The 18,233-nt window shown below is 51.9% G+C and overlaps 1 protein-coding gene across 1 annotated transcript in view; it reads left to right on the top strand.

The window, feature by feature from the left end:
• BAIAP3 (BAI1 associated protein 3) overlaps positions 1–18,233 on the top strand; it is a 335,128-nt gene that overhangs the window by 153,291 nt on the left and 163,604 nt on the right. The window contains exon 3 of the mRNA XM_075318086.1: positions 15,966–16,047. Within this exon, the coding sequence (XP_075174201.1) occupies positions 15,966–16,047 (82 nt within the window). The remainder of the gene's footprint in view (positions 1–15,965; positions 16,048–18,233) is intronic.

Raw genomic sequence — 18,233 nt, 5'->3', positions numbered from 1 at the left:
CTAGGCAAGTTTTGAGCCAGACCGCATGTGACAGCTATATGTAATTTGGTTTAAACCTCATTACTATGAATCTTATGGCTTGAAAACCTTTTCTAAATGTTCATTTGACCAAAGCACGGCCAGAAAAGTATATTTGCTGAAGGCAAAGGGATCTATCAATGAAATTGCTAATATGTATCCATAGACCCTGCAGAGAGGTACATAATACAAGGATTCACAAGACACCAAATTGGGAATCATAGGGTCATGCACTGTTCCCCAGGCCCTGCATTCGGCATAACACAAAGGGACACAAATATTTAAACTGAAATAACAAGTTAAGCCCCATGCACATTAGACAAATACCAGCAGATATACCAATATGGACCGGCTTAAGCGGGCTTTACACGCTACGACATCGCTCAAGTGATCTCGTTGGGGTCACGGAATTTGTGACGCACATCCGGTCGCTTTAGCGATGCCGTTGCGTGTGACATCTATGAGCGATTTTGCATCGTCGCAAAAACGCTCATCAGTGACATGGGGGTCCATTCTCAAATATCATTACTGCAGCAGTAACGAAGTTGTTCCTTGTTCCTGCGGCAGCACACATCGCTCCGTGTGACACCGCAGGAACAAGGAAGCTCTTCTTACCTGCCTCCCGGCCACAATGCGGAAGGAAGGAGGTGGGCGGGATGTTTGACCCGCTCCTCTCCGCCCCTCCATTTCTATTGGGCGGTGGTTCAGTGACGCAGCTGTGACGTCGCTGTGACGCTGAATGAACCGCCCCCTTTGAAAGGAGGCGGTTCGCCGGTCACAGCGACGTCGCAGGGGAGGTAAGTCGGTGTGATGGGTCCGGGCGATGTTGTGCGACATGGGCAGAGATTTGCCCGTGTCGCACAACCGATGGGGGCGGGTACCCACGCTGGCGATATCGGTACCGAGATCGCAGTGTGTAAAGCGGCCTTTAGTCGACAGTCTTAGGCCCCCTTCACATGTCCGTGAAAAATGTTTGTGTTTTGCACAGCTGTGTTGAGGGTGCGTATGGGCCATCTGTGTGCTGTGATTTTGGCACACTATTGTTCACCCTGTGCTATCCATGATAGCACACGGAGAGCAGGAACTTTTTACTCACCTGTCCCTGTTGCTGATGTCTCCGGTGCTGCTGTCCATGGCGCTGATGTCTAGACGCTGATGTTTTGGCGCTGTGGTCACACTTGCTTCCGGGTCCATGGTGCAGTAAATATTCATGAGTATGAACGGGCCTGGAAACAAGTGACAGCAGCGCCGAAGACAGCATCGCTGGAGACCGGAGAGTATAGAAAATCATTTTATTTCAAAGATGCGTATTTTCTCCGGTACGTGTCACACGGATCACATCAGTGTTTGGTTCGTGCCATGTCAGTGCTAACAGAAAAAAGCAGACTTGTCTCTGTGCGGAATGCATGGACACACGTGCTCCATATGGACACACGGTCCTTGTGTAAACGCTGATGTGTGTGCAGACCCATTGATTTAATGGGTCTGCGTATGTCCGTGTCTCCAGTACGTATGAAAACGGACATCATACGTACCGGAATCACTGACGTGTGAAGAGGGCCTTAACGTGTATTGGTGGCCACAAGATCTTCACCGATAGAAGATATCGGGGGATATAACAAAACCAGCATGCCCAGTTTTGGACTGCCAATCCTTTCAAGCATGCTGCCAGAAGAGTTTGACGGCCACAGACAGTAAAGGGCTTTTATTCAAGAACAATATATGGGCCCATTGCAGCCCAAGAGCTCATAAAAATGCAAAATTGCACCTGCTTTGGATTTGGAAATTGGCCCCCAACCTCTTGGGCTCTTCTGCGGCTGCACAGGTTGCACCAATGAGCTCCATCACAGAGGACGCAGGACACTCGTGTGTATGGGAAAGTCAGTCCATGTGGCTGCTAACAGAGCGACATCTATCTAAAGTGTATAGGGGGGCCTTCAGAGTTTTCCTTTTAGACAGGTTTAATAAATCTGATTGTGTGTTCGTTTTACGTGGACTATTCCTTTAAGACCTGATTTCTTACCTCCATGTAGAATAATAATAAAAGTAAGCTCTCTATGTATTTTCTTTTATTTCCCACCATCAGTTGTGTTAAATTCTTCTCTTTTGACACCTTTAAATGATCAATAAGAATAATGTTGAAGAGCAAATTAACAGCGTGAATATTAAGTGCCCCCCACTCGCCCGTCGCCGCGCAGTTCTCGTTGATCTCCTGTAGAAAACGATATTGATTATTATGCATCTAAAGTGTTTTCCGTGCAGCTTTATAATTATGCGCAGGCAATTGTTGATCGAAACAGCTATTGAGAGACCCGACGCCTGCTGAGACAATAGAAAAATCAACTCTGTATTAAGTGAAGGAGAGAAATTACCTATTTTAATGGATAACATTAGAAACATTAACCATATGTACTTAATTATATCACGTATTTGAAGGGTTTAAGAGGTTGCATCTCACTTTTTTTATGCAAGTGTCGCGGGCGGGGAGGGGGCTGCTGCTGCTGCTTCGCTCGCTGCTCGGTGGCTCGAGCGGTGGGCCGGATCCCGGGGCCTCGAGTGGCGCTCCTCACCCGTGAGTGAAAGGGGGGTGGTTTGGTTTAGGGATATTGTCCGTGACGCCACCCACGGTTGTGGTGAGGTTGTGACACCACCGCTGCTCTGGACGGGGATCCCGGGAGCGATGACAGGGAGCAGCTTGGATGTTGTTCTTCTCTCCATGGGTAGGGGGGTTGGTTGTCCCGGGGCCCGGTGAGGGAGGGATGGCAGGCGGTTTCCGGGGCCTGGTGAGGTGCAGGGTCGCGGGGGCAGCGCGGTGCCGCACGGCATGGTGGTACTCACTCAGCCAATGACAAAGGCAAAGTCTCCGGTAAAACAAACGGCTGGATGGACGGATCCCACAGACGGCTGCGGTTGTTCTTCTCCCGGTAGGTTGGTGGTGACTGCCTTTCCCTGCACGTGTTATGTTCTCGGTTTCGGTGGCTTCCCACCAGTAACCCGCTCCCCAGCTTGGATGGATGCTGAGGGAGACCCTTTTGCCTGCAGGCTCTGGCCCTGGGAACTGTAGCCTTGGTGGTGACTGTATTTCCCTTCACGGTTTGAGCTGTTGTCTTCAATTGGGTCTTGACTGCTGGGAAACCCCGGAGGTTCCCTTTGCTAACGGATTTGACCGGTTTTACGGCGACTCCTAGCCTGGTCGGGGTCCGTAAGCCCTGCCGAATGGTGCTGGCTTCTCTTCGTTCCCCGATCCGGTACCGGCGGGCCACCGCCCGTCCCCGGTCCTTACGGTTCACGTCAATCAGCCTCTCCTGCAGACGGTCACCATTGTCTGCCAACCTTGCTGTATGTGCCCGGGCCACGCACCCGGACACCGTCAGTCTCCTCTACTACCATTTCACTTCTCCTCTCCTTCACTCCTCAACTGATCTCACTTCCTTTTCCCGCCTCCAGGACTGTGAACTCCTCGGTGGGTGGGGCCAACCGCCTGGCTCCACCCCCTGGTGTGGACATCAGCCCCTGGAGGGAGGCAACAAGGATTTTTGTTTGACCTCGATGTGCCTAGCCGTGGTGTGGGGTGTGTTGTTGTACCTGTGACGTCCTGGCTTGTCCAGGGCGCCACACAAGAGCTCACAGCTCCTCCTGTTTGATGACCTCCAGCTTAAAGGGGGAACGGTAAGATTGACAGTTGTTACATGTCACGAGTGACAGTCATGTGGTTTCTGGCCATAGAAGGTCACAGCATTTGGCTGCGCACAATGCTCCATGACTTTCCATTGTTCTTGCGGTCAGTATTCATTGGTATAGGTAGCTTTCCTGCTGGATTTATCTCTCCCCCTTTTGGTTCCAGCAGGAGCACGGTTTCCACCCAGCTGCTGAACATCAGCCGCATTTTCTTGGTGCTTATGTGACGCCCTGGACCCCAGGTGTCACAGGTAACAACACCCACCACATTACACACACACCCGCACCCCTTGTGAGGACACACTCGTCACCCGAAAGGGAGACCTGATGCCTCCCTCAGGGCCGGTAGGGCACACCAGGTGGGCGGAGTCAGGCGGAAAGACACGCCCACTGAGGAGACTACTGTCCTGAGGCAGGAAATACAAGAACAGTGTAGAGTATGACAGTGACAGGAGGTGTAAAGGAGAGAAACTGTCAGGGACCCAGGTTGGAGCCTGGGACCCTTGAACCGTCAGGCAGGCAGACGGTGGTGGCGCCTGCAGGAGTACCAGTACAGCAACCGGCGGAACCGTAGGGACCGGGCCTAGGTTGGAGCCCGCCGGCCCTGAACCGGGGAGTCAATCGTGTACCGGAGCACCAGAAAGCAGGTACTCAGACCCCGTCCTAGCTTAGAAGCCACTGAGTTTAGGCAAATTAACTGATTGCAGTCTGGACCTCACGGGTTCATCCTCACCCAAAGTCCCGAAAGAAGGCAACAGCCCACCGATACCGGGTGAGAGCCACCGCCAAGGGCCAAACATCCGACGGACCAGCGCCTGCGGGCAACCGAGGGTTCCTCCGGCAGCTCATCGCCGGGGAGCGGGCTACCACTGTCCAGGCAGGGGAGCCAAAAACCACAACAAGAGGTGCAAGGGAAAGGGGCCACCATCAACCTCACAGGGGGACACAAGCAGCCGGCTGCGGGACCTGACCATTCCCGAACTTTGGTTTACCAGTGACTCTGAGTGTGAATTAATCGTGCGTACACCAGTGCCATCCGGGCACGACACTGCACCGCAGCACAGCACCCCGCACCCTGACAACAACACCGTCGCCAGTCCCCCACCGGGCCCCGGGACACATCGCCCCTACCCACGGAGGGGCTGACATCTAGGCTGCGGCCGCAACACCGATCCCGAACGAGCCCCCTTCACTCCAGCCGCAGCGGTGGTGCATCCCGTCACCACGAACCGTGGGTGGCGTCACGAGCCGTTAGACGACAACGCGCCCCCCCCGGCTGCGCGCCTCGTCCCACACCACCACCACCCCACTGCCTCCCCTTAACAGAGCGACGTGGCCCCCGGTCCGGAGGCGCTCGTGCCACCGACAACCCGAGCCCGGACCTCGAGCGGCTCGGCCCGAGCAGCGGAGAGCGGCCGAGCTCCTCCCAGGGCAGTACACTTAAATAACCCTTCCTTCCTTGCACTGGTGCTGGTGATGTTTTCAGTTCATTCAAGCCTTGGATGCAAGCAGGTGGCTTTTACTCCTCTGTGGTATCTTTGCTGAAAACTTTGCTGAAGTTCTACCTGCATCATCTGTAGATAAAAGTAGTTCATGCATGTTCACCCCTGTGTGTCCTCCCTTTGTCGTCTATAGTGTTTAGTGATCTTGATGAAGAGTTCATCCCATCCGTTCTCTATTTAAGGGCCAGCACTAGGGATACCTAGGGTCAGGTATCCGGCTCGGCGCATAGGTGCGGAACCTATCTAGGGTGATGAGGGACCCCAGGAACCAGCAGTTGGTTTGGTCAGGGGTCATCATCTTCCTTTCCTTTTAAACAAAGGGTTTCACTTCCTTTTCGGCGTCACTTGGTACTCCCCCGTACCTAGCATGACACCGCGTGGAAGAAAGGAAGGGGCATTAAAGTGTAAAGGAAAAATTCCATAGTTTCAGAAATCACCTTCTTAACAATGAATGTCTGCTGAAATCTCAAATCAAGAGTTACTGAATGCTATCCAGGAAGAAATTAGACCAAACAAAATAAAGTTGGTATAAGCTCCCCGTTCAGTAGTAATGGATACCATGTTTGGCATAGGTGGTCTCCTTGACTGGAGACTGCCCTTCCCGTGGTTGTTCCTTCCCAGTGAAAGACCTGGCTAGTTTCCTGCCATTTATTTTTATTTATATTATTTATTTATTTTTTTTCAAGCCTTTTATAGAGAACAGGAATAGGTTAATCTTTTAGTAAAATTCCTATGTATGCCACTGGCTGTGTTAAAAAAATATGCAAAAAGTCAGTGACGTATATCTATTTTGGAAATTCCTCTCAGCACCTCCTATTCTCCGACTCCATCTCTGGCAATGTCATCTGGCACGTAATGTCTCCGCCTTGAATTTGGACTTGCGCAGTTGGCCAGTCTTTCTTATCACATCTGCATTCCATTGCTTTGTATCAGTCTGCAGTTGGTGACCTTGGGTACGTATACTTTTCCTGATATGTAGAAGTAATCAGAAGACAGACTGAAACATATATCTGACATCAGCTGCAGGCTTTTAAAACTCCATCTTGCTCCTAATATACAAAAGAAAACATGGTTATAGAAAGGTATAAATATATACCTAATAAATAAATAAATAAATAAATAAAAATATATAAATATTGTACTCTTACAGTAGAGAAACATATAGAAAATTATTTTGTATTTTTACAAAAGCATAGAGCATGCAAGTGCGCACTCCTTCCCTAGGAGACTTCTGGGGAAGCTGCTAACTTATGTCTCAAGCACTAGAAAATAGAATTTTAGAAATTCCTCATTCCTTGAGAACAAAGAAGGGAGAACTTTTCAATTTTACCCATTTTGTAACTTTTGTGAATGTTGAACATGTTGCTCAACATCTTGCTGAAGAATCCTCTGAAGATTACACATTTTTAAGTGCCTTCAGTCGTGGGCCAGCTTGCCTGTGGGCACCAGTAGCTATTAGGTTTATTATGACTGATGATTTCAGTTGTGTACGATATATGTTTGATTTTCTGATATCATGTAGACTTCTCAAACCGATTTCTTCTTAACAGCAAAACTAAGACCTTGCATTGCCAACCTTAGCAGCTTTCTTAAGTTTGCCTTGCCTTCATAACAGTGCCAGACTGCAGCCATAGCACCCTAAAGCCTGCTTTACACGGTACGACCGATTGTGCGATTTCACAATCGATCGTACCCGCCCCCGTCCTTTTTGCGTCACGGGCAAATCGCTGCCCGTGTCGCACAAAGTTACTAAACCCCGTCACACATACTTACCTCTCGTGCGACCTCGCTGTGGGCGGCGAACGTCCACTTCCTGGAGTGGGAGGGACGTTCGGCGTCACAGTGACGTCACACGGCCGCCGGCCAATCAGAGCGGAGGGGCGGAGATGAGCAGGATGTAAACATCCCGCCCACCTCCTTCCTTCCACATAGAGCCGGCGGCGGCCGCGGGAGGCAGGTGAGCTGCTCATCGTTCCCGTGGTGTCACACGGAGCGACGTGTGCTACCACGGAAACGATGGGCGACTAAAGTAACCGATATTATGGAACCTAACGAGCAGTACCCGACTCACGATTTGTGAGCGATACTGCGTCGCTAGGAGGTGTCACACAGGCCGGCATCGCCAGCGATGCCGGATGTGCGTCACAAAAACCGTGACCCCGACGATCTATCGCCCGATAGATTGCCTGGTGTAAAGCAGGCTTTAGACAGCACAACACTCACATGTTCTGCCATTACAACTCATGTACAATTGCATCTCATGTACAATTGCATCTTCAGATCTGCACAGGAAAATGTGAAGTTACAGTTTGTAAAAGATGTTTTTAGATTGTCACACTGAATGTCACAATATGACTGTAGGATAGCGAGGGACAAGGGGCCTCTATGCGGTCTCTCACGCTAGGGGACCCTAGGTTGTCTCTCACCTCTGGATTACCCCTGATGGTGGAGATGCCAGAGTCCCATGCCTTGCTGTTCTCCTGAGTAAAGCTAATCTATTCCCTGAACTCCCCCCAGGGAAGCAAGGGACAAGAGTATGATGGAAACACAGATGTGACAGACAGGGATAACAGAAATTCAGTTACACAGCACACTCTCAGGAATAAACAGTAAGGAAACTAAAGGAAAAAAAACAAGAGAAGTAAGGCAGCAACAAAAGGACAACAAGAATTAACACCACATCCACACACAACAATAATTTCACAACCACCAGTATGTTTGGATAAATCCACCTCTCCAGGCCAGGTATAGACAAGCTATAGCTGGCACCATAAGAACAGTGCAGCTAACATATATAGGAGGAGAGCGAACGTGACTGGCTTCCCCACAACATGTGACGAAGGAGACTAACAAGAAGTCTAAGAGAGATTAACTCTTGCTAATGTGACGCCCTGGGCAAGCCAGGGGTCACAGGTCATAACACCACCACACCCTACACCCCAGCTAGGAACACCAAGGCTAACCAAAATTCCTTGTTGCCTTCCTCCAGGGGCTGATGTCTACACCAGGGGGTGGGCCAGGCGGTTGGCTCCGCCCACAGAGGAGTTCACAGCCCTGGAGGCGGGGAAACCAGGCAGTCAAGCTAAGGAGGAGGAAGTAGAAGGAAGTGGTAGAGGAGCTTGAGAGAGGAGTTAAAGTGGAAGACTAAGTGAGAGTAGTGACAGAAAAAGGAACAGTTAAGCAAGCCTGAAGTAGGTCCGGGTGTGTGCCCCGGACTGAGACAGCAAGGTCAGCAGACGGCGGTGACTGTCTGCAGGGGAGACTGCTTGGAGGTTGCTGGAAGGACCGAGGACGGGTGGTGGCCCGGCGGTACCGGAGCGGTATACGAAGAGCAGTCAGCACCATTGGCAGGGGCCTTTCGGATCCCGGCAAGGCTAGGAGTCGCCGTGAATTTGCCAAATCCGTTAGTGAAGGGGACCTCTGGGTCTCCCAACAACCAAGTCCCGATTTGAAGGCAACAGTCCAACCGTTGGAGAGAGACACCGCCACCGCCAGGGCACCAGTTTCTCAGGGCCAGCGCCTGCGGGCAAAGTAGAGCTCCTCCGGCCCATATCCAAGCCGGGGAGCGGGTTACCGGTGGGAACCCATCGCAACCATCATCATCTTAGGTGCAGGAAAAGGGACCGTCAACTACTGGGGAAAGCAAGTGCAGCCGTCCGTAGGAACCGTCTTTCCAGCCGTGTGTTTTACCGAGAACTGTGTCATCGTCTCAGGCTGAGTGAGTACCACAGTGCCGCAAGGCACAGCGCTGCCCCGCGTCCCTGCACCCCACCAAGCCCTGCATCACGCACCTCATCACTGGGCCCCGGGACAACAACCCCCTACCCACGGATCCCCATACAGAGCAGCGGTGGTGTCAACAAATCACCACAACCGTGGGTGGCGTCACGGACAATAAACTATCCCAAATCCCAATCCCCTTTCACTCACGGGCGAGGAGCGCCGCTCGAGTCCCCGGGATCCGGCCCATCGCTCGAGCCACCGAGCAGCAGCAGCAGACCGCAGCAGCAGCCGGACCCGAGCAGTGGGAGAGTGCGGCGTCCCCTCCTCCGCCCGCGACAACTTGGCGTCACGAACAGGATCTTACCGCTCTGCCGTTGAGTAGAGGTGCGCCTTGTGACCGCCGTAGGTGTCCGGCCAGAAAATTTCAGACGTCGCCATCTTTGGCACGAAAAGTTCCCGCTCGAGCGTCTTCTCGAGTAGTGGAGGCGCGAAGGCCAAGACCCCGCCCCGATAGAGGAGGGGCCGGAAAGAGGCTGAGGGAGACGGAATGGCGGCTAGCTGCATGTGAGCGCGGCTATAAAAGCAGGGACGCCAGGACTCTGCAGCAATACTGGGTTCCTGGAAGGCACGATTGCCAAGATGTACAACCCAACTCCTAACGAGGAAGCCCCCGCGCCCGGCACGGCGACGTGGTTGAGGGACCGGACCATCCCGCTGAGTAACAGTTTGCAGGCCCACATGCAACTCCTCCTGGAGGAGTGGGAGACCGACATGGCAGACGTGGTGGCTGCTATGCGGAGACGCGAGGTGGAAGAGGATTTGGAGGAGCGGGTAAGAGACCCACGCCCCTGTATTCCCGAGGGATCGGCCATTGAAGCTGAGGGGCCCGGCCTGCCTCCGCTCACCCTGCCTCTCGCCCCGCTACCCGCGTTAGCTGCTGCCGCCCCACCACTAGGCCCGCTACCTGTCCAACCGGTAGCGATACCCTGCCAATCCGCCCCGGTGGACCAACCGGCTGCAGACACTCAGGACGTCCCCGAATAGTTCCCAGGGGAACCGCTAGGACCGCGGTTCCTTAATGAAAATGTGCCAGAAGCCCCGGCAGTGATTGTGCCAGACTCCGAGCCCGGGACCGTGGCATGGATGAAAGCCCGGGTGATTCAATTCCACCAACGTCAGCAGGATCAGATCTTCAGAATGATGGAGCAGTGGACCAACGAGGTGGAGATGCTGATTGCAACTGCCCCGATGTACGGGAGGGGAACAGATGTAACAGAACCGACTGGTGACCCACGTCCCTATGTCCTACCAGGACCGGCCGCTACGGCTGAGGGGCCCGGCCTAGTCTCGACCTATGCATCACCCTTGCCGTTACTTATGGGGCGCCTCAGTGTAAACTCGCCTGACCTGCTGCCCCGTGCTACTGCACAAGAATCTGATGTGTTGGATGCTGGAGGCCAGGAAGCTGCGGCAGCTGGTGGCAACCCGCCTGACGCAGGAGCAAGAGGTGATGGCCCTGGCCCCAGCCCCGGGTCCGCTGCTGAGTTTGAGGAGGCAAGTGAGCGTTCCCGCTATGTAGGAGACCCAGTGGTTTTCCATACCCCGCGTACCGGTGGAAATGGGTACCGGGTACCCCTGTCACAGCAGGCATGTCAGTGCATGTTTGAGATGCTGGTGGAGGGGGATGGATCCGCCTTCGCTGAGGACTCTGAGTAGGGCAGCGGAGCACCTTTGCACCGTCCCCGTTGGGACCACCAGTCAGTATGTTTACAAGTTTTAAAAAGTTTTGCAAAAATGAGAAAATGATTAGCGAACAGTAACCTGATTGGGAACCGGCCGTTGCCGGCACCGTTGTCCCCGTGGGGGACCCTTCAAAAAGTTGTTTTGCATAGAAATTTCTATGGACAAGCCCGTGAACTTGCAGGGCAACCACAAACGTTAAGTGGGTTGTAAAAAAAAATCTGTTGTTGCAGCTAACCGTTACCGCCTCCGGAGAGGCAGGTTGGAGGGAGGGCCCGCAGTGGAGCAGGCTGAGGCCCAGCCACCACAGGAACCGGTGGCTACCCTCTGGAGGGGAAGGACAGATCCCGCTCGGGTAACTGGTTCAGGACTGGGGTCAAGGGGTGTTGCCTGGGTTTTAGGGGCAGCATCAGGGCCAGGTTACTTGGGTGGGAGAGAGCGGCAGCCGCAACCGTTTAAAATGTTTGCAACGTTTAAGTACCGAACCTCCCGATGTGGGATGATGTCATAAATTGTATTGTGTTTACCTTTTATATCTTTCCAGAAAATAAAACGGGTGTTGGACGGGCAGCCCGCGGACGGTCTGCATTTTGCTAAGGGGGAATGTGACGCCCTGGGCAAGCCAGGGGTCACAGGTCATAACACCACCACACCCTACACCCCAGCTAGGAACACCAAGGCTAACCAAAAATCCTTGTTGCCTTCCTCCAGGGGCTGATGTCCACACCAGGGGGTGGGCCAGGCGGTTGGCTCCGCCCACCGAGGAGTTCACAGCCCTGGAGGCGGGGAAACCAGGCAGTCAAGCTAAGGAGGAGGAAGTAGAAGGAAGTGGTAGAGGAGCTTGAGAGAGGAGTTAAAGTGGAAGACTAAGTGAGAGTAGTGACAGAAAAAGGAACAGTTAAGGAAGCCTGAAGTTGGTCCGGGTGTGTGCCCCGGACTGAGACAGCAAGGTCAGCAGACGGCGGTGACTGTCTGCAGGGGAGACTGCTTGGAGGTTGCTGGAAGGACCGAGGACGGGTGGTGGCCCGGCGGTACCGGAGCGGTATACGAAGAGCAGTCAGCACCATTGGCAGGGGCCTTTCGGATCCCGGCAAGGCTAGGAGTCGCCGTGAATTTGCCAAATCCGTTAGTGAAGGGGACCTCTGGGTCTCCCAACAACCAAGTCCCGATTGAAGGCAACAGTCCAACCGTTGGAGAGAGACACCGCCACTGCCAGGGCACCAGTTTCTCAGGGCCAGCGCCTGCGGGCAAAGTAGAGCTCCTCCGGCCCATATCCAAGCCGGGGAGCGGGTTACCGGTGGGAACCCATCGCAACCATCATCATCTTAGGTGCAGGAAAAGGGACCGTCACCGTCAACTACTGGGGAAAAGCAAGTGCAGCCGTCCGTGGGAACAGTCTTTCCAGCCGTGTGTTTTACCGAGAACTGTGTCATCGTCTCAGGCTGAGTGAGTACCACAGTGCCGCAAGGCACAGCGCTGCCCCCGCGTCCCTGCACCCCACCAAGCCCTGCATCACGCACCTCATCACTGGGCCCTGGGACAACAACCCCCTACCCACGGAGGGGAGAACCAACAACTTTGCTGCTCCCTGTCATCAGTCCCCGGGATCCCCATACAGAGCAGCGGTGGTGTCAACAAATCACCACAACCGTGGGTGGCGTCACGGACAATAAACTATCCCAAATCCCAATCCCCTTTCACTCACGGGCGAGGAGCGCCGCTCGAGTCCCCGGGATCCGGCCCATCGCTTGAGCGACCGAGCAGCAGCAGCAGGCCGCAGCAGCCGCAGCCGCAGCCGGACCCGAGCAGTGGGAGAGCGCGGCGTCCCCTCCTCCGCCCGCGACACTAGCCTGCCCGTGAACCACAGATCTGTGTGTCGACACCTGAGTCTCCCTGCATCAGGGAAGTTAGTAGGCAGACCACAGGAATCTGTAGTCTCCTCAGATCCTGATGCCGCCATGACAGTCGACGATGCCTGCAAAAACCTCCTTAAGGCTGCTTTCACACATCCGGTTTCTGCAATGCGGCACACTCCGGCACTTTGCAGGAAAATCGCAACCGTTTTTTTTTGCTGCCGGTTGCGTTTTTTCTGCATAGACTTTAATTAGTGCCGCATTGTGCCGCAAAGCCTTGCGTTCCATCCGGTTTTTGCCGCATGTGGCAGATTTAGCCGATGCGGTGGCCTGATGGAATGTTGCCTGGCACGTTTTTTATGCGGCAAAAGAAAACGCATCGCGCCGCATTCGGCCGATGCGCCGCATTTTTCAATGCATGCCTATGGCGGCCGGATGCGGCGCGATGCGGCAAAAACCGCATCCGGCCGCCACATGCGGTTTTTGCCACTGCGCATGCTCAGTAGCGTGCCGCAAGCGGCAAAAACCGGACGGGCCGCATGGGAAAAACTTATGCAAAGGATGCGGTGTTTTCACCGCATCCGTTGCATAGCTTGCACAGCCGGATTGAGCCGCAGAGCTCAAGCCGGATGTGTGAAAGTAGCCTAAGACATTAACCCTTGGGAAACGCATCCACAATTAAGGGGCCTCTTAAAAATTAGGCCACCCCACAGCTGAGGAACACTGGTTCAGTTACCTAAAACTGTTCTCTGTCTTACAACTTTGCATTTCTCTGCGCTCTTCCATCATTATTTACTCTTACCTCCCTTATTAAAACGCTATATGGTTGCCAAAGTATTTGCTGCAGTTTGTGCCCAGTTTGGAAAACCTGCTTGTTGTGAAAATAACTACCCTTAAGGAGAATCTGCCGCTAGGTTTGGGGCCATTAAACCACCATCATGTGCTTCCAAACATGTCCTTATCAAAATCAGCCATCCTGGCAATAGAGGGTAAAGCAATTTATACCTTTCCAAGAAAAGTGCAGAAGAAGATCCCAGCAGCTGAAGGTGCATGCGCATTGTGCAGGTGAAGGCCAGGACAGTACACCTCATGTTACTGTGCATGCTCAGCAAAGTGAGGTGTACTGTCCTTGGCTTTATTTGCACAATGCGCATACTACGGCTACTGATGGACTGATGGATCATATAGTGTTTGTCTCGCACGGACATTTTCATAAACTTCTCCGTGGTGGCGAGTTCTGTTCAGACTACAGATTCTGACACTCTGCCTGATAGCCTGCATTGATGACAGACCTCAGAGAAGTTGACTCGGGCATTGACCAACCGATAGGTATTTTATAGGCACGCTAGTGTAGCGCCCAGGGAAGGGGGTGCTCTGTCCCGGACGGTAACAAATGGGAATGTCACTCTGTTGGCCGTTGCCCGGTCCCGTGCTCTAGGCCCCTTTTGTTAATGGGGGGTATTTAGAGGGGAGATAAGAGTTTTCATCATGTGACGCCACCTGCGGGTTGCATGAGATGGGGAACCGCCGCTGCTGTATGTGAGTACTCCCAGAGCTGATGGTGGATGCAGCACTGATGTTGGGCCCTCCACAGGTAGGGCTGTGTCTGAGAGTTGTAGAGTGTGTAATGATGGAGACAACACCAGGTTGACTTTAACAGTCTCTACTCACATGGACCCTCGGCCTGCTGGTCTCGGTTCCAGGAGTATCAGTGCCAATGTAGTGACCCAGGTTGCTCTATCCCCGGCACTTTCTGTAGATTGAGTCCACGTAGCTTGAAGCGTTTGGGGGTCCTGACTGTCCCTTTTGGGGTACAGTCTCCTTCTCCGGACGGCGGGCAGTGCGGACCCTGCGGGGGGTAAGTGTCCGAACCCCGATCCTAGTTTACTGCTGATTCCCCCGGATTATTTGGTTCGGTGAAGTCCGTGAAGGTGTCCTCACCGGGCAGGTATTTATTAAACCGTTTTAAACTTGACATTTGACCTAGGGCCCTGTGCCCCCGCTCGTGCTCCGGTCCCAGCGGTATCTCCGGTACCTGTCCTGGCGACCTCACTCCCGTGCCCCCGGGGTCATCGTTGCACAGACCCAGCTCAGGCACGTCCGCACACCTCTCCGTGCGTTCTCAGGCTCTAGACTCTCTGACTGACTGCAGACCCCTGACACTCCTCCCCCCCCAGGCTGGCTAAACCCTTCTATTAACCCTTCTATGCCCGGTGTGGAGGGTTCACTAGGATTTAATTGTGTTTTGCTGGTCAATGGCACTGTTACTCTAGGTCCCAGGGGATAGGTCCTGCATCCCCGAGAGGATGCAGTTCCTTGTAGTGCCCTGAGGTGCTCAGGGGCGCTACACTAGCAAGAGTTAATAGTTGATGGTCAGCTTGTGAGTAATCTTTGACCACACGGTGTGCCAACTATAGTTTATCTTAGTTGGTCTTTATTTTCACTTGTTTTCTGACATTGTGGGACTCTATGAGGACCACAGTCCCGTTCAGGTTATCAGTATCCATTAAAATAAAGACAAGACCTCCCTGAAATAGCCCCTTTCTCAGGGACCCCTCTCTTGTGAAGAGATCTCCTTTTTTGTTGGGACAACAAATCATTGGAAGAGATTGGAGTACATAAAGGAAATTACCTTAGTAGATCACTATTTCAATGTAACTAATCTAATTTTGTACCCCCCCCCCCATTTTTCCCCATGAAGTTTAGATTGAGTCCCTCATAAGGAGAGGAAATGCACAGGTTCCTTCCTCCCCCTATGATAAGGAATGATGCCATCCTGAGCTCTGTTTACGACCCCATAGAGAGTACTGCATATATAAAGGAGATGGACTTCATCATTTATGATTTGAACTAATTATCCTATATTCAATTTGTGTTTGCTTTTTTGTGGGAAAAAGAAAATTTTAAAGGGAATCTGTTACCTTGTTTTAGCTTTGTAAGAATTATATGGTGTAAGGTCAGATACCCGTTTTTAGCAACGTTTCACTGCTTGCTGCAGTTTTGATAAAATCACTGTTTTATCTGCTGCAGATCTACCAGTTCCCTGACTGCTGCGTCCTGTATAGCCCCTCCCACAACAATGATTGGCCATTTTTTGTGTAAACTGTCAGAAAGCTACCAATCAGTGGTAGGGGCGGAGTTACACAGCAGAAGGACTGCATGGCGAGAGACAACTAGTTCTCTAGTGATAATCTCTTGCTGAAAAAACATTGATTATATTGAAACTACAGCTGGAATCGGGGTTTACTCTCAGATTACATGCAAAAACCCACTGACAGATCCTCTATAATCGAAAAATAAGCTATGCTTTCTAAACAATGTCAAATTAAGGAAATCCCATTGTAATTATGGGCTATTTATGGTGAAAGAATAACAAACATTGCAGATTTAGCTAATGGGTTTGTTCCTCTCCTCAATGTAACCTTGAATCCTATATCTCTTACCTTCGCAGTGAGGAGACGGGTGATTTTTTCGATAGAATGAAAAGTGTGCTTCAGAAACAAGAGAGCATGCAGCGGTATTGGAGGACGGAGGTACAGTATGTTCAGATGTGTGCGCCGTTATTATTGCTCGACTCTTAAAATAGCCGCAGCATAGCTGTGATGGAGATGGGAAGAGCTAGTGTAGGAGGCGCACACAGGTGCTCTCAATCCACAGCGATGGAAGACACAATAGGAATACATACAGTGCCAATCAATGTATTATGACAAGAGAATGGCATTCTCTATGGAGGCACCCAACACCCCATATAGCAGCATTTCCAAGAATGTAATTACGCCTGCTGTGAATTGTAGACCTGCTTATTAAGCAAGCGTGCACTAGTATATAGAGCAAAATAGCAAGCCAAGTCTCTGTTTATAATCAAATTGTAAAATCAATGTGTCATCCCGCTATCCTAGTCAACATTGTGATAGATAGGTAGCATAGAATACAAACAAATAGCGCAAAGTGCTTAAAGGGGTTGTCCACTACTTTTACATTGATGGCCTAGCCTTAAGGGGGCTTTACACACAGCGAAACGGTGAAAGCCCCCGTTGGTTGTGTGTCACGGGCAAATCGCTGTCCGTGGTGCACAACATCGTTAGAACCCGTCACATGCACTTACCTGCCTAGCGACGTCGCCGTGGCCGGCGAACCGCCTCCTTTCTAAGTGGGTGGTTCGTGAGGCGTCACAGCGACATCACACGGCAGCCGTCCAATAGAACCGGAGGGGCGGAGAGTAGCTGAAAGAAAGTGACGCCCACCTCGTTGCCGGAGGACGCAGGTAAGGTGTTGTTCGTCGTACCTGGGGTGTCACACGTAGCGAAGTGTGCTGCCTCAGGAACGACGAACAACCTGCGTCCATTACCATCAACGATATTTGGGATTAGAACGACGTGTCAACGATCAACGATAAGGTGAGTATTTTTGATCATTAGCAGTCGTTTGTACGTTTCACACGCAATGACGTTGCTAACGAGGATGGATGTGCGTCACGAATTCCGTGACCCCAACGACATCTCGTTAGCGATGTCGTTGCGTGTAAAGCAGCCTTTAGGATAGGTCATCAATGTCTGATCGGCTGGGGTCCGACACCCGGCACCCCTGCCGATTAGTTGTTCTCGGTCTTGGCAAAGGTTGCCAGAAATGCTTAGTACCAGAGCCACCCTGTCTTCTGATACGAACCTTGGCTGCGTACTGCACATCCGCCTCCAGGAGACAGATGCTCAGTACCCGGCCACAGCCGCTATCGAAGACCGAGCGGCTCCAAAACTGAGCATTTCTTGCTCCCACTGCCGACACCGGTCAACAGCTGATTGTCTGGGGTCCGATTCCCGGCACCCCCGTCAATCAGACATTGATGACCTATCCTAAGGAGAGGCCATCAAGGTAAAAGTAGTGGCCAACCACTTTAAGTCTTTGCAGAGAAGCTATACAAAAATTCTATTGACCTTACAAGTCCCCCAAATGACCGTGTCCTAAATATGACAAACATCTGCATTAGGGCACCGGATCGCATTGGATGCCATACACTAATGTGACCCCGGCCTTAGCCAGAACTTGCTTGCCAGAAGGCCACATGCTCCTCATTAGCTATAATTGGCAGAGGTCCAGTATAGCGGTTTTAATTTATCAAAAGTTCACATGCAAATAAACTTTTTGTAATACAGTATATCTTAGAAAAATTTCTCCTCTTGGAATCTTTCATTCTCAAAATTCTCAATTCACGGTTAAAATCTGTCTTCAGTGAATACAGACTTTTCTATCACAGGCTTACGGACATCCAAAATGTGTGCGATCCCTCGATAAGAATGTAAAAAAAAACCCAAACTAATTCTCACCTCAACACTGACCTATGTGGCCAATAGAGGGTCCCCCTCGTTCCAGCATCTCACACAGCATCTCCGGCCTCTTCACTATAAGCCAGGACTTCCGGCTGCATTGTCTTCACAACCTTGTGACACGCAGTAAGCGCTGACATGGATGCGGCCAGACGTCCTGGCTTATAGTGAAGAGGATAGAGTTGCTGTGCGTGACTGCGAAATAGGACCGGAAGACAAGTAGCGGGACAGCTAAAGAGGTGAATATTGAGGAAAAAGGTTGACCACTACTTTAACATTGATAGCCTATCCTTAGGATAAAGCGGGCTTTACACGCTACGCGATCACTACAGCGATCTTGTTGGGGGTCACGGATTTTGTAACGCACATCCGGCCACTGTAGCAATGCCGTTGCGTGT

This window comes from Anomaloglossus baeobatrachus, chromosome 7, assembly GCF_048569485.1.
Source record: "Anomaloglossus baeobatrachus isolate aAnoBae1 chromosome 7, aAnoBae1.hap1, whole genome shotgun sequence".
Taxonomy (NCBI): domain Eukaryota; kingdom Metazoa; phylum Chordata; class Amphibia; order Anura; family Aromobatidae; genus Anomaloglossus; species Anomaloglossus baeobatrachus.
Note: the sequence above shows the minus strand (reverse complement) of the source record. Positions and strands in the feature narration are given on the sequence as shown.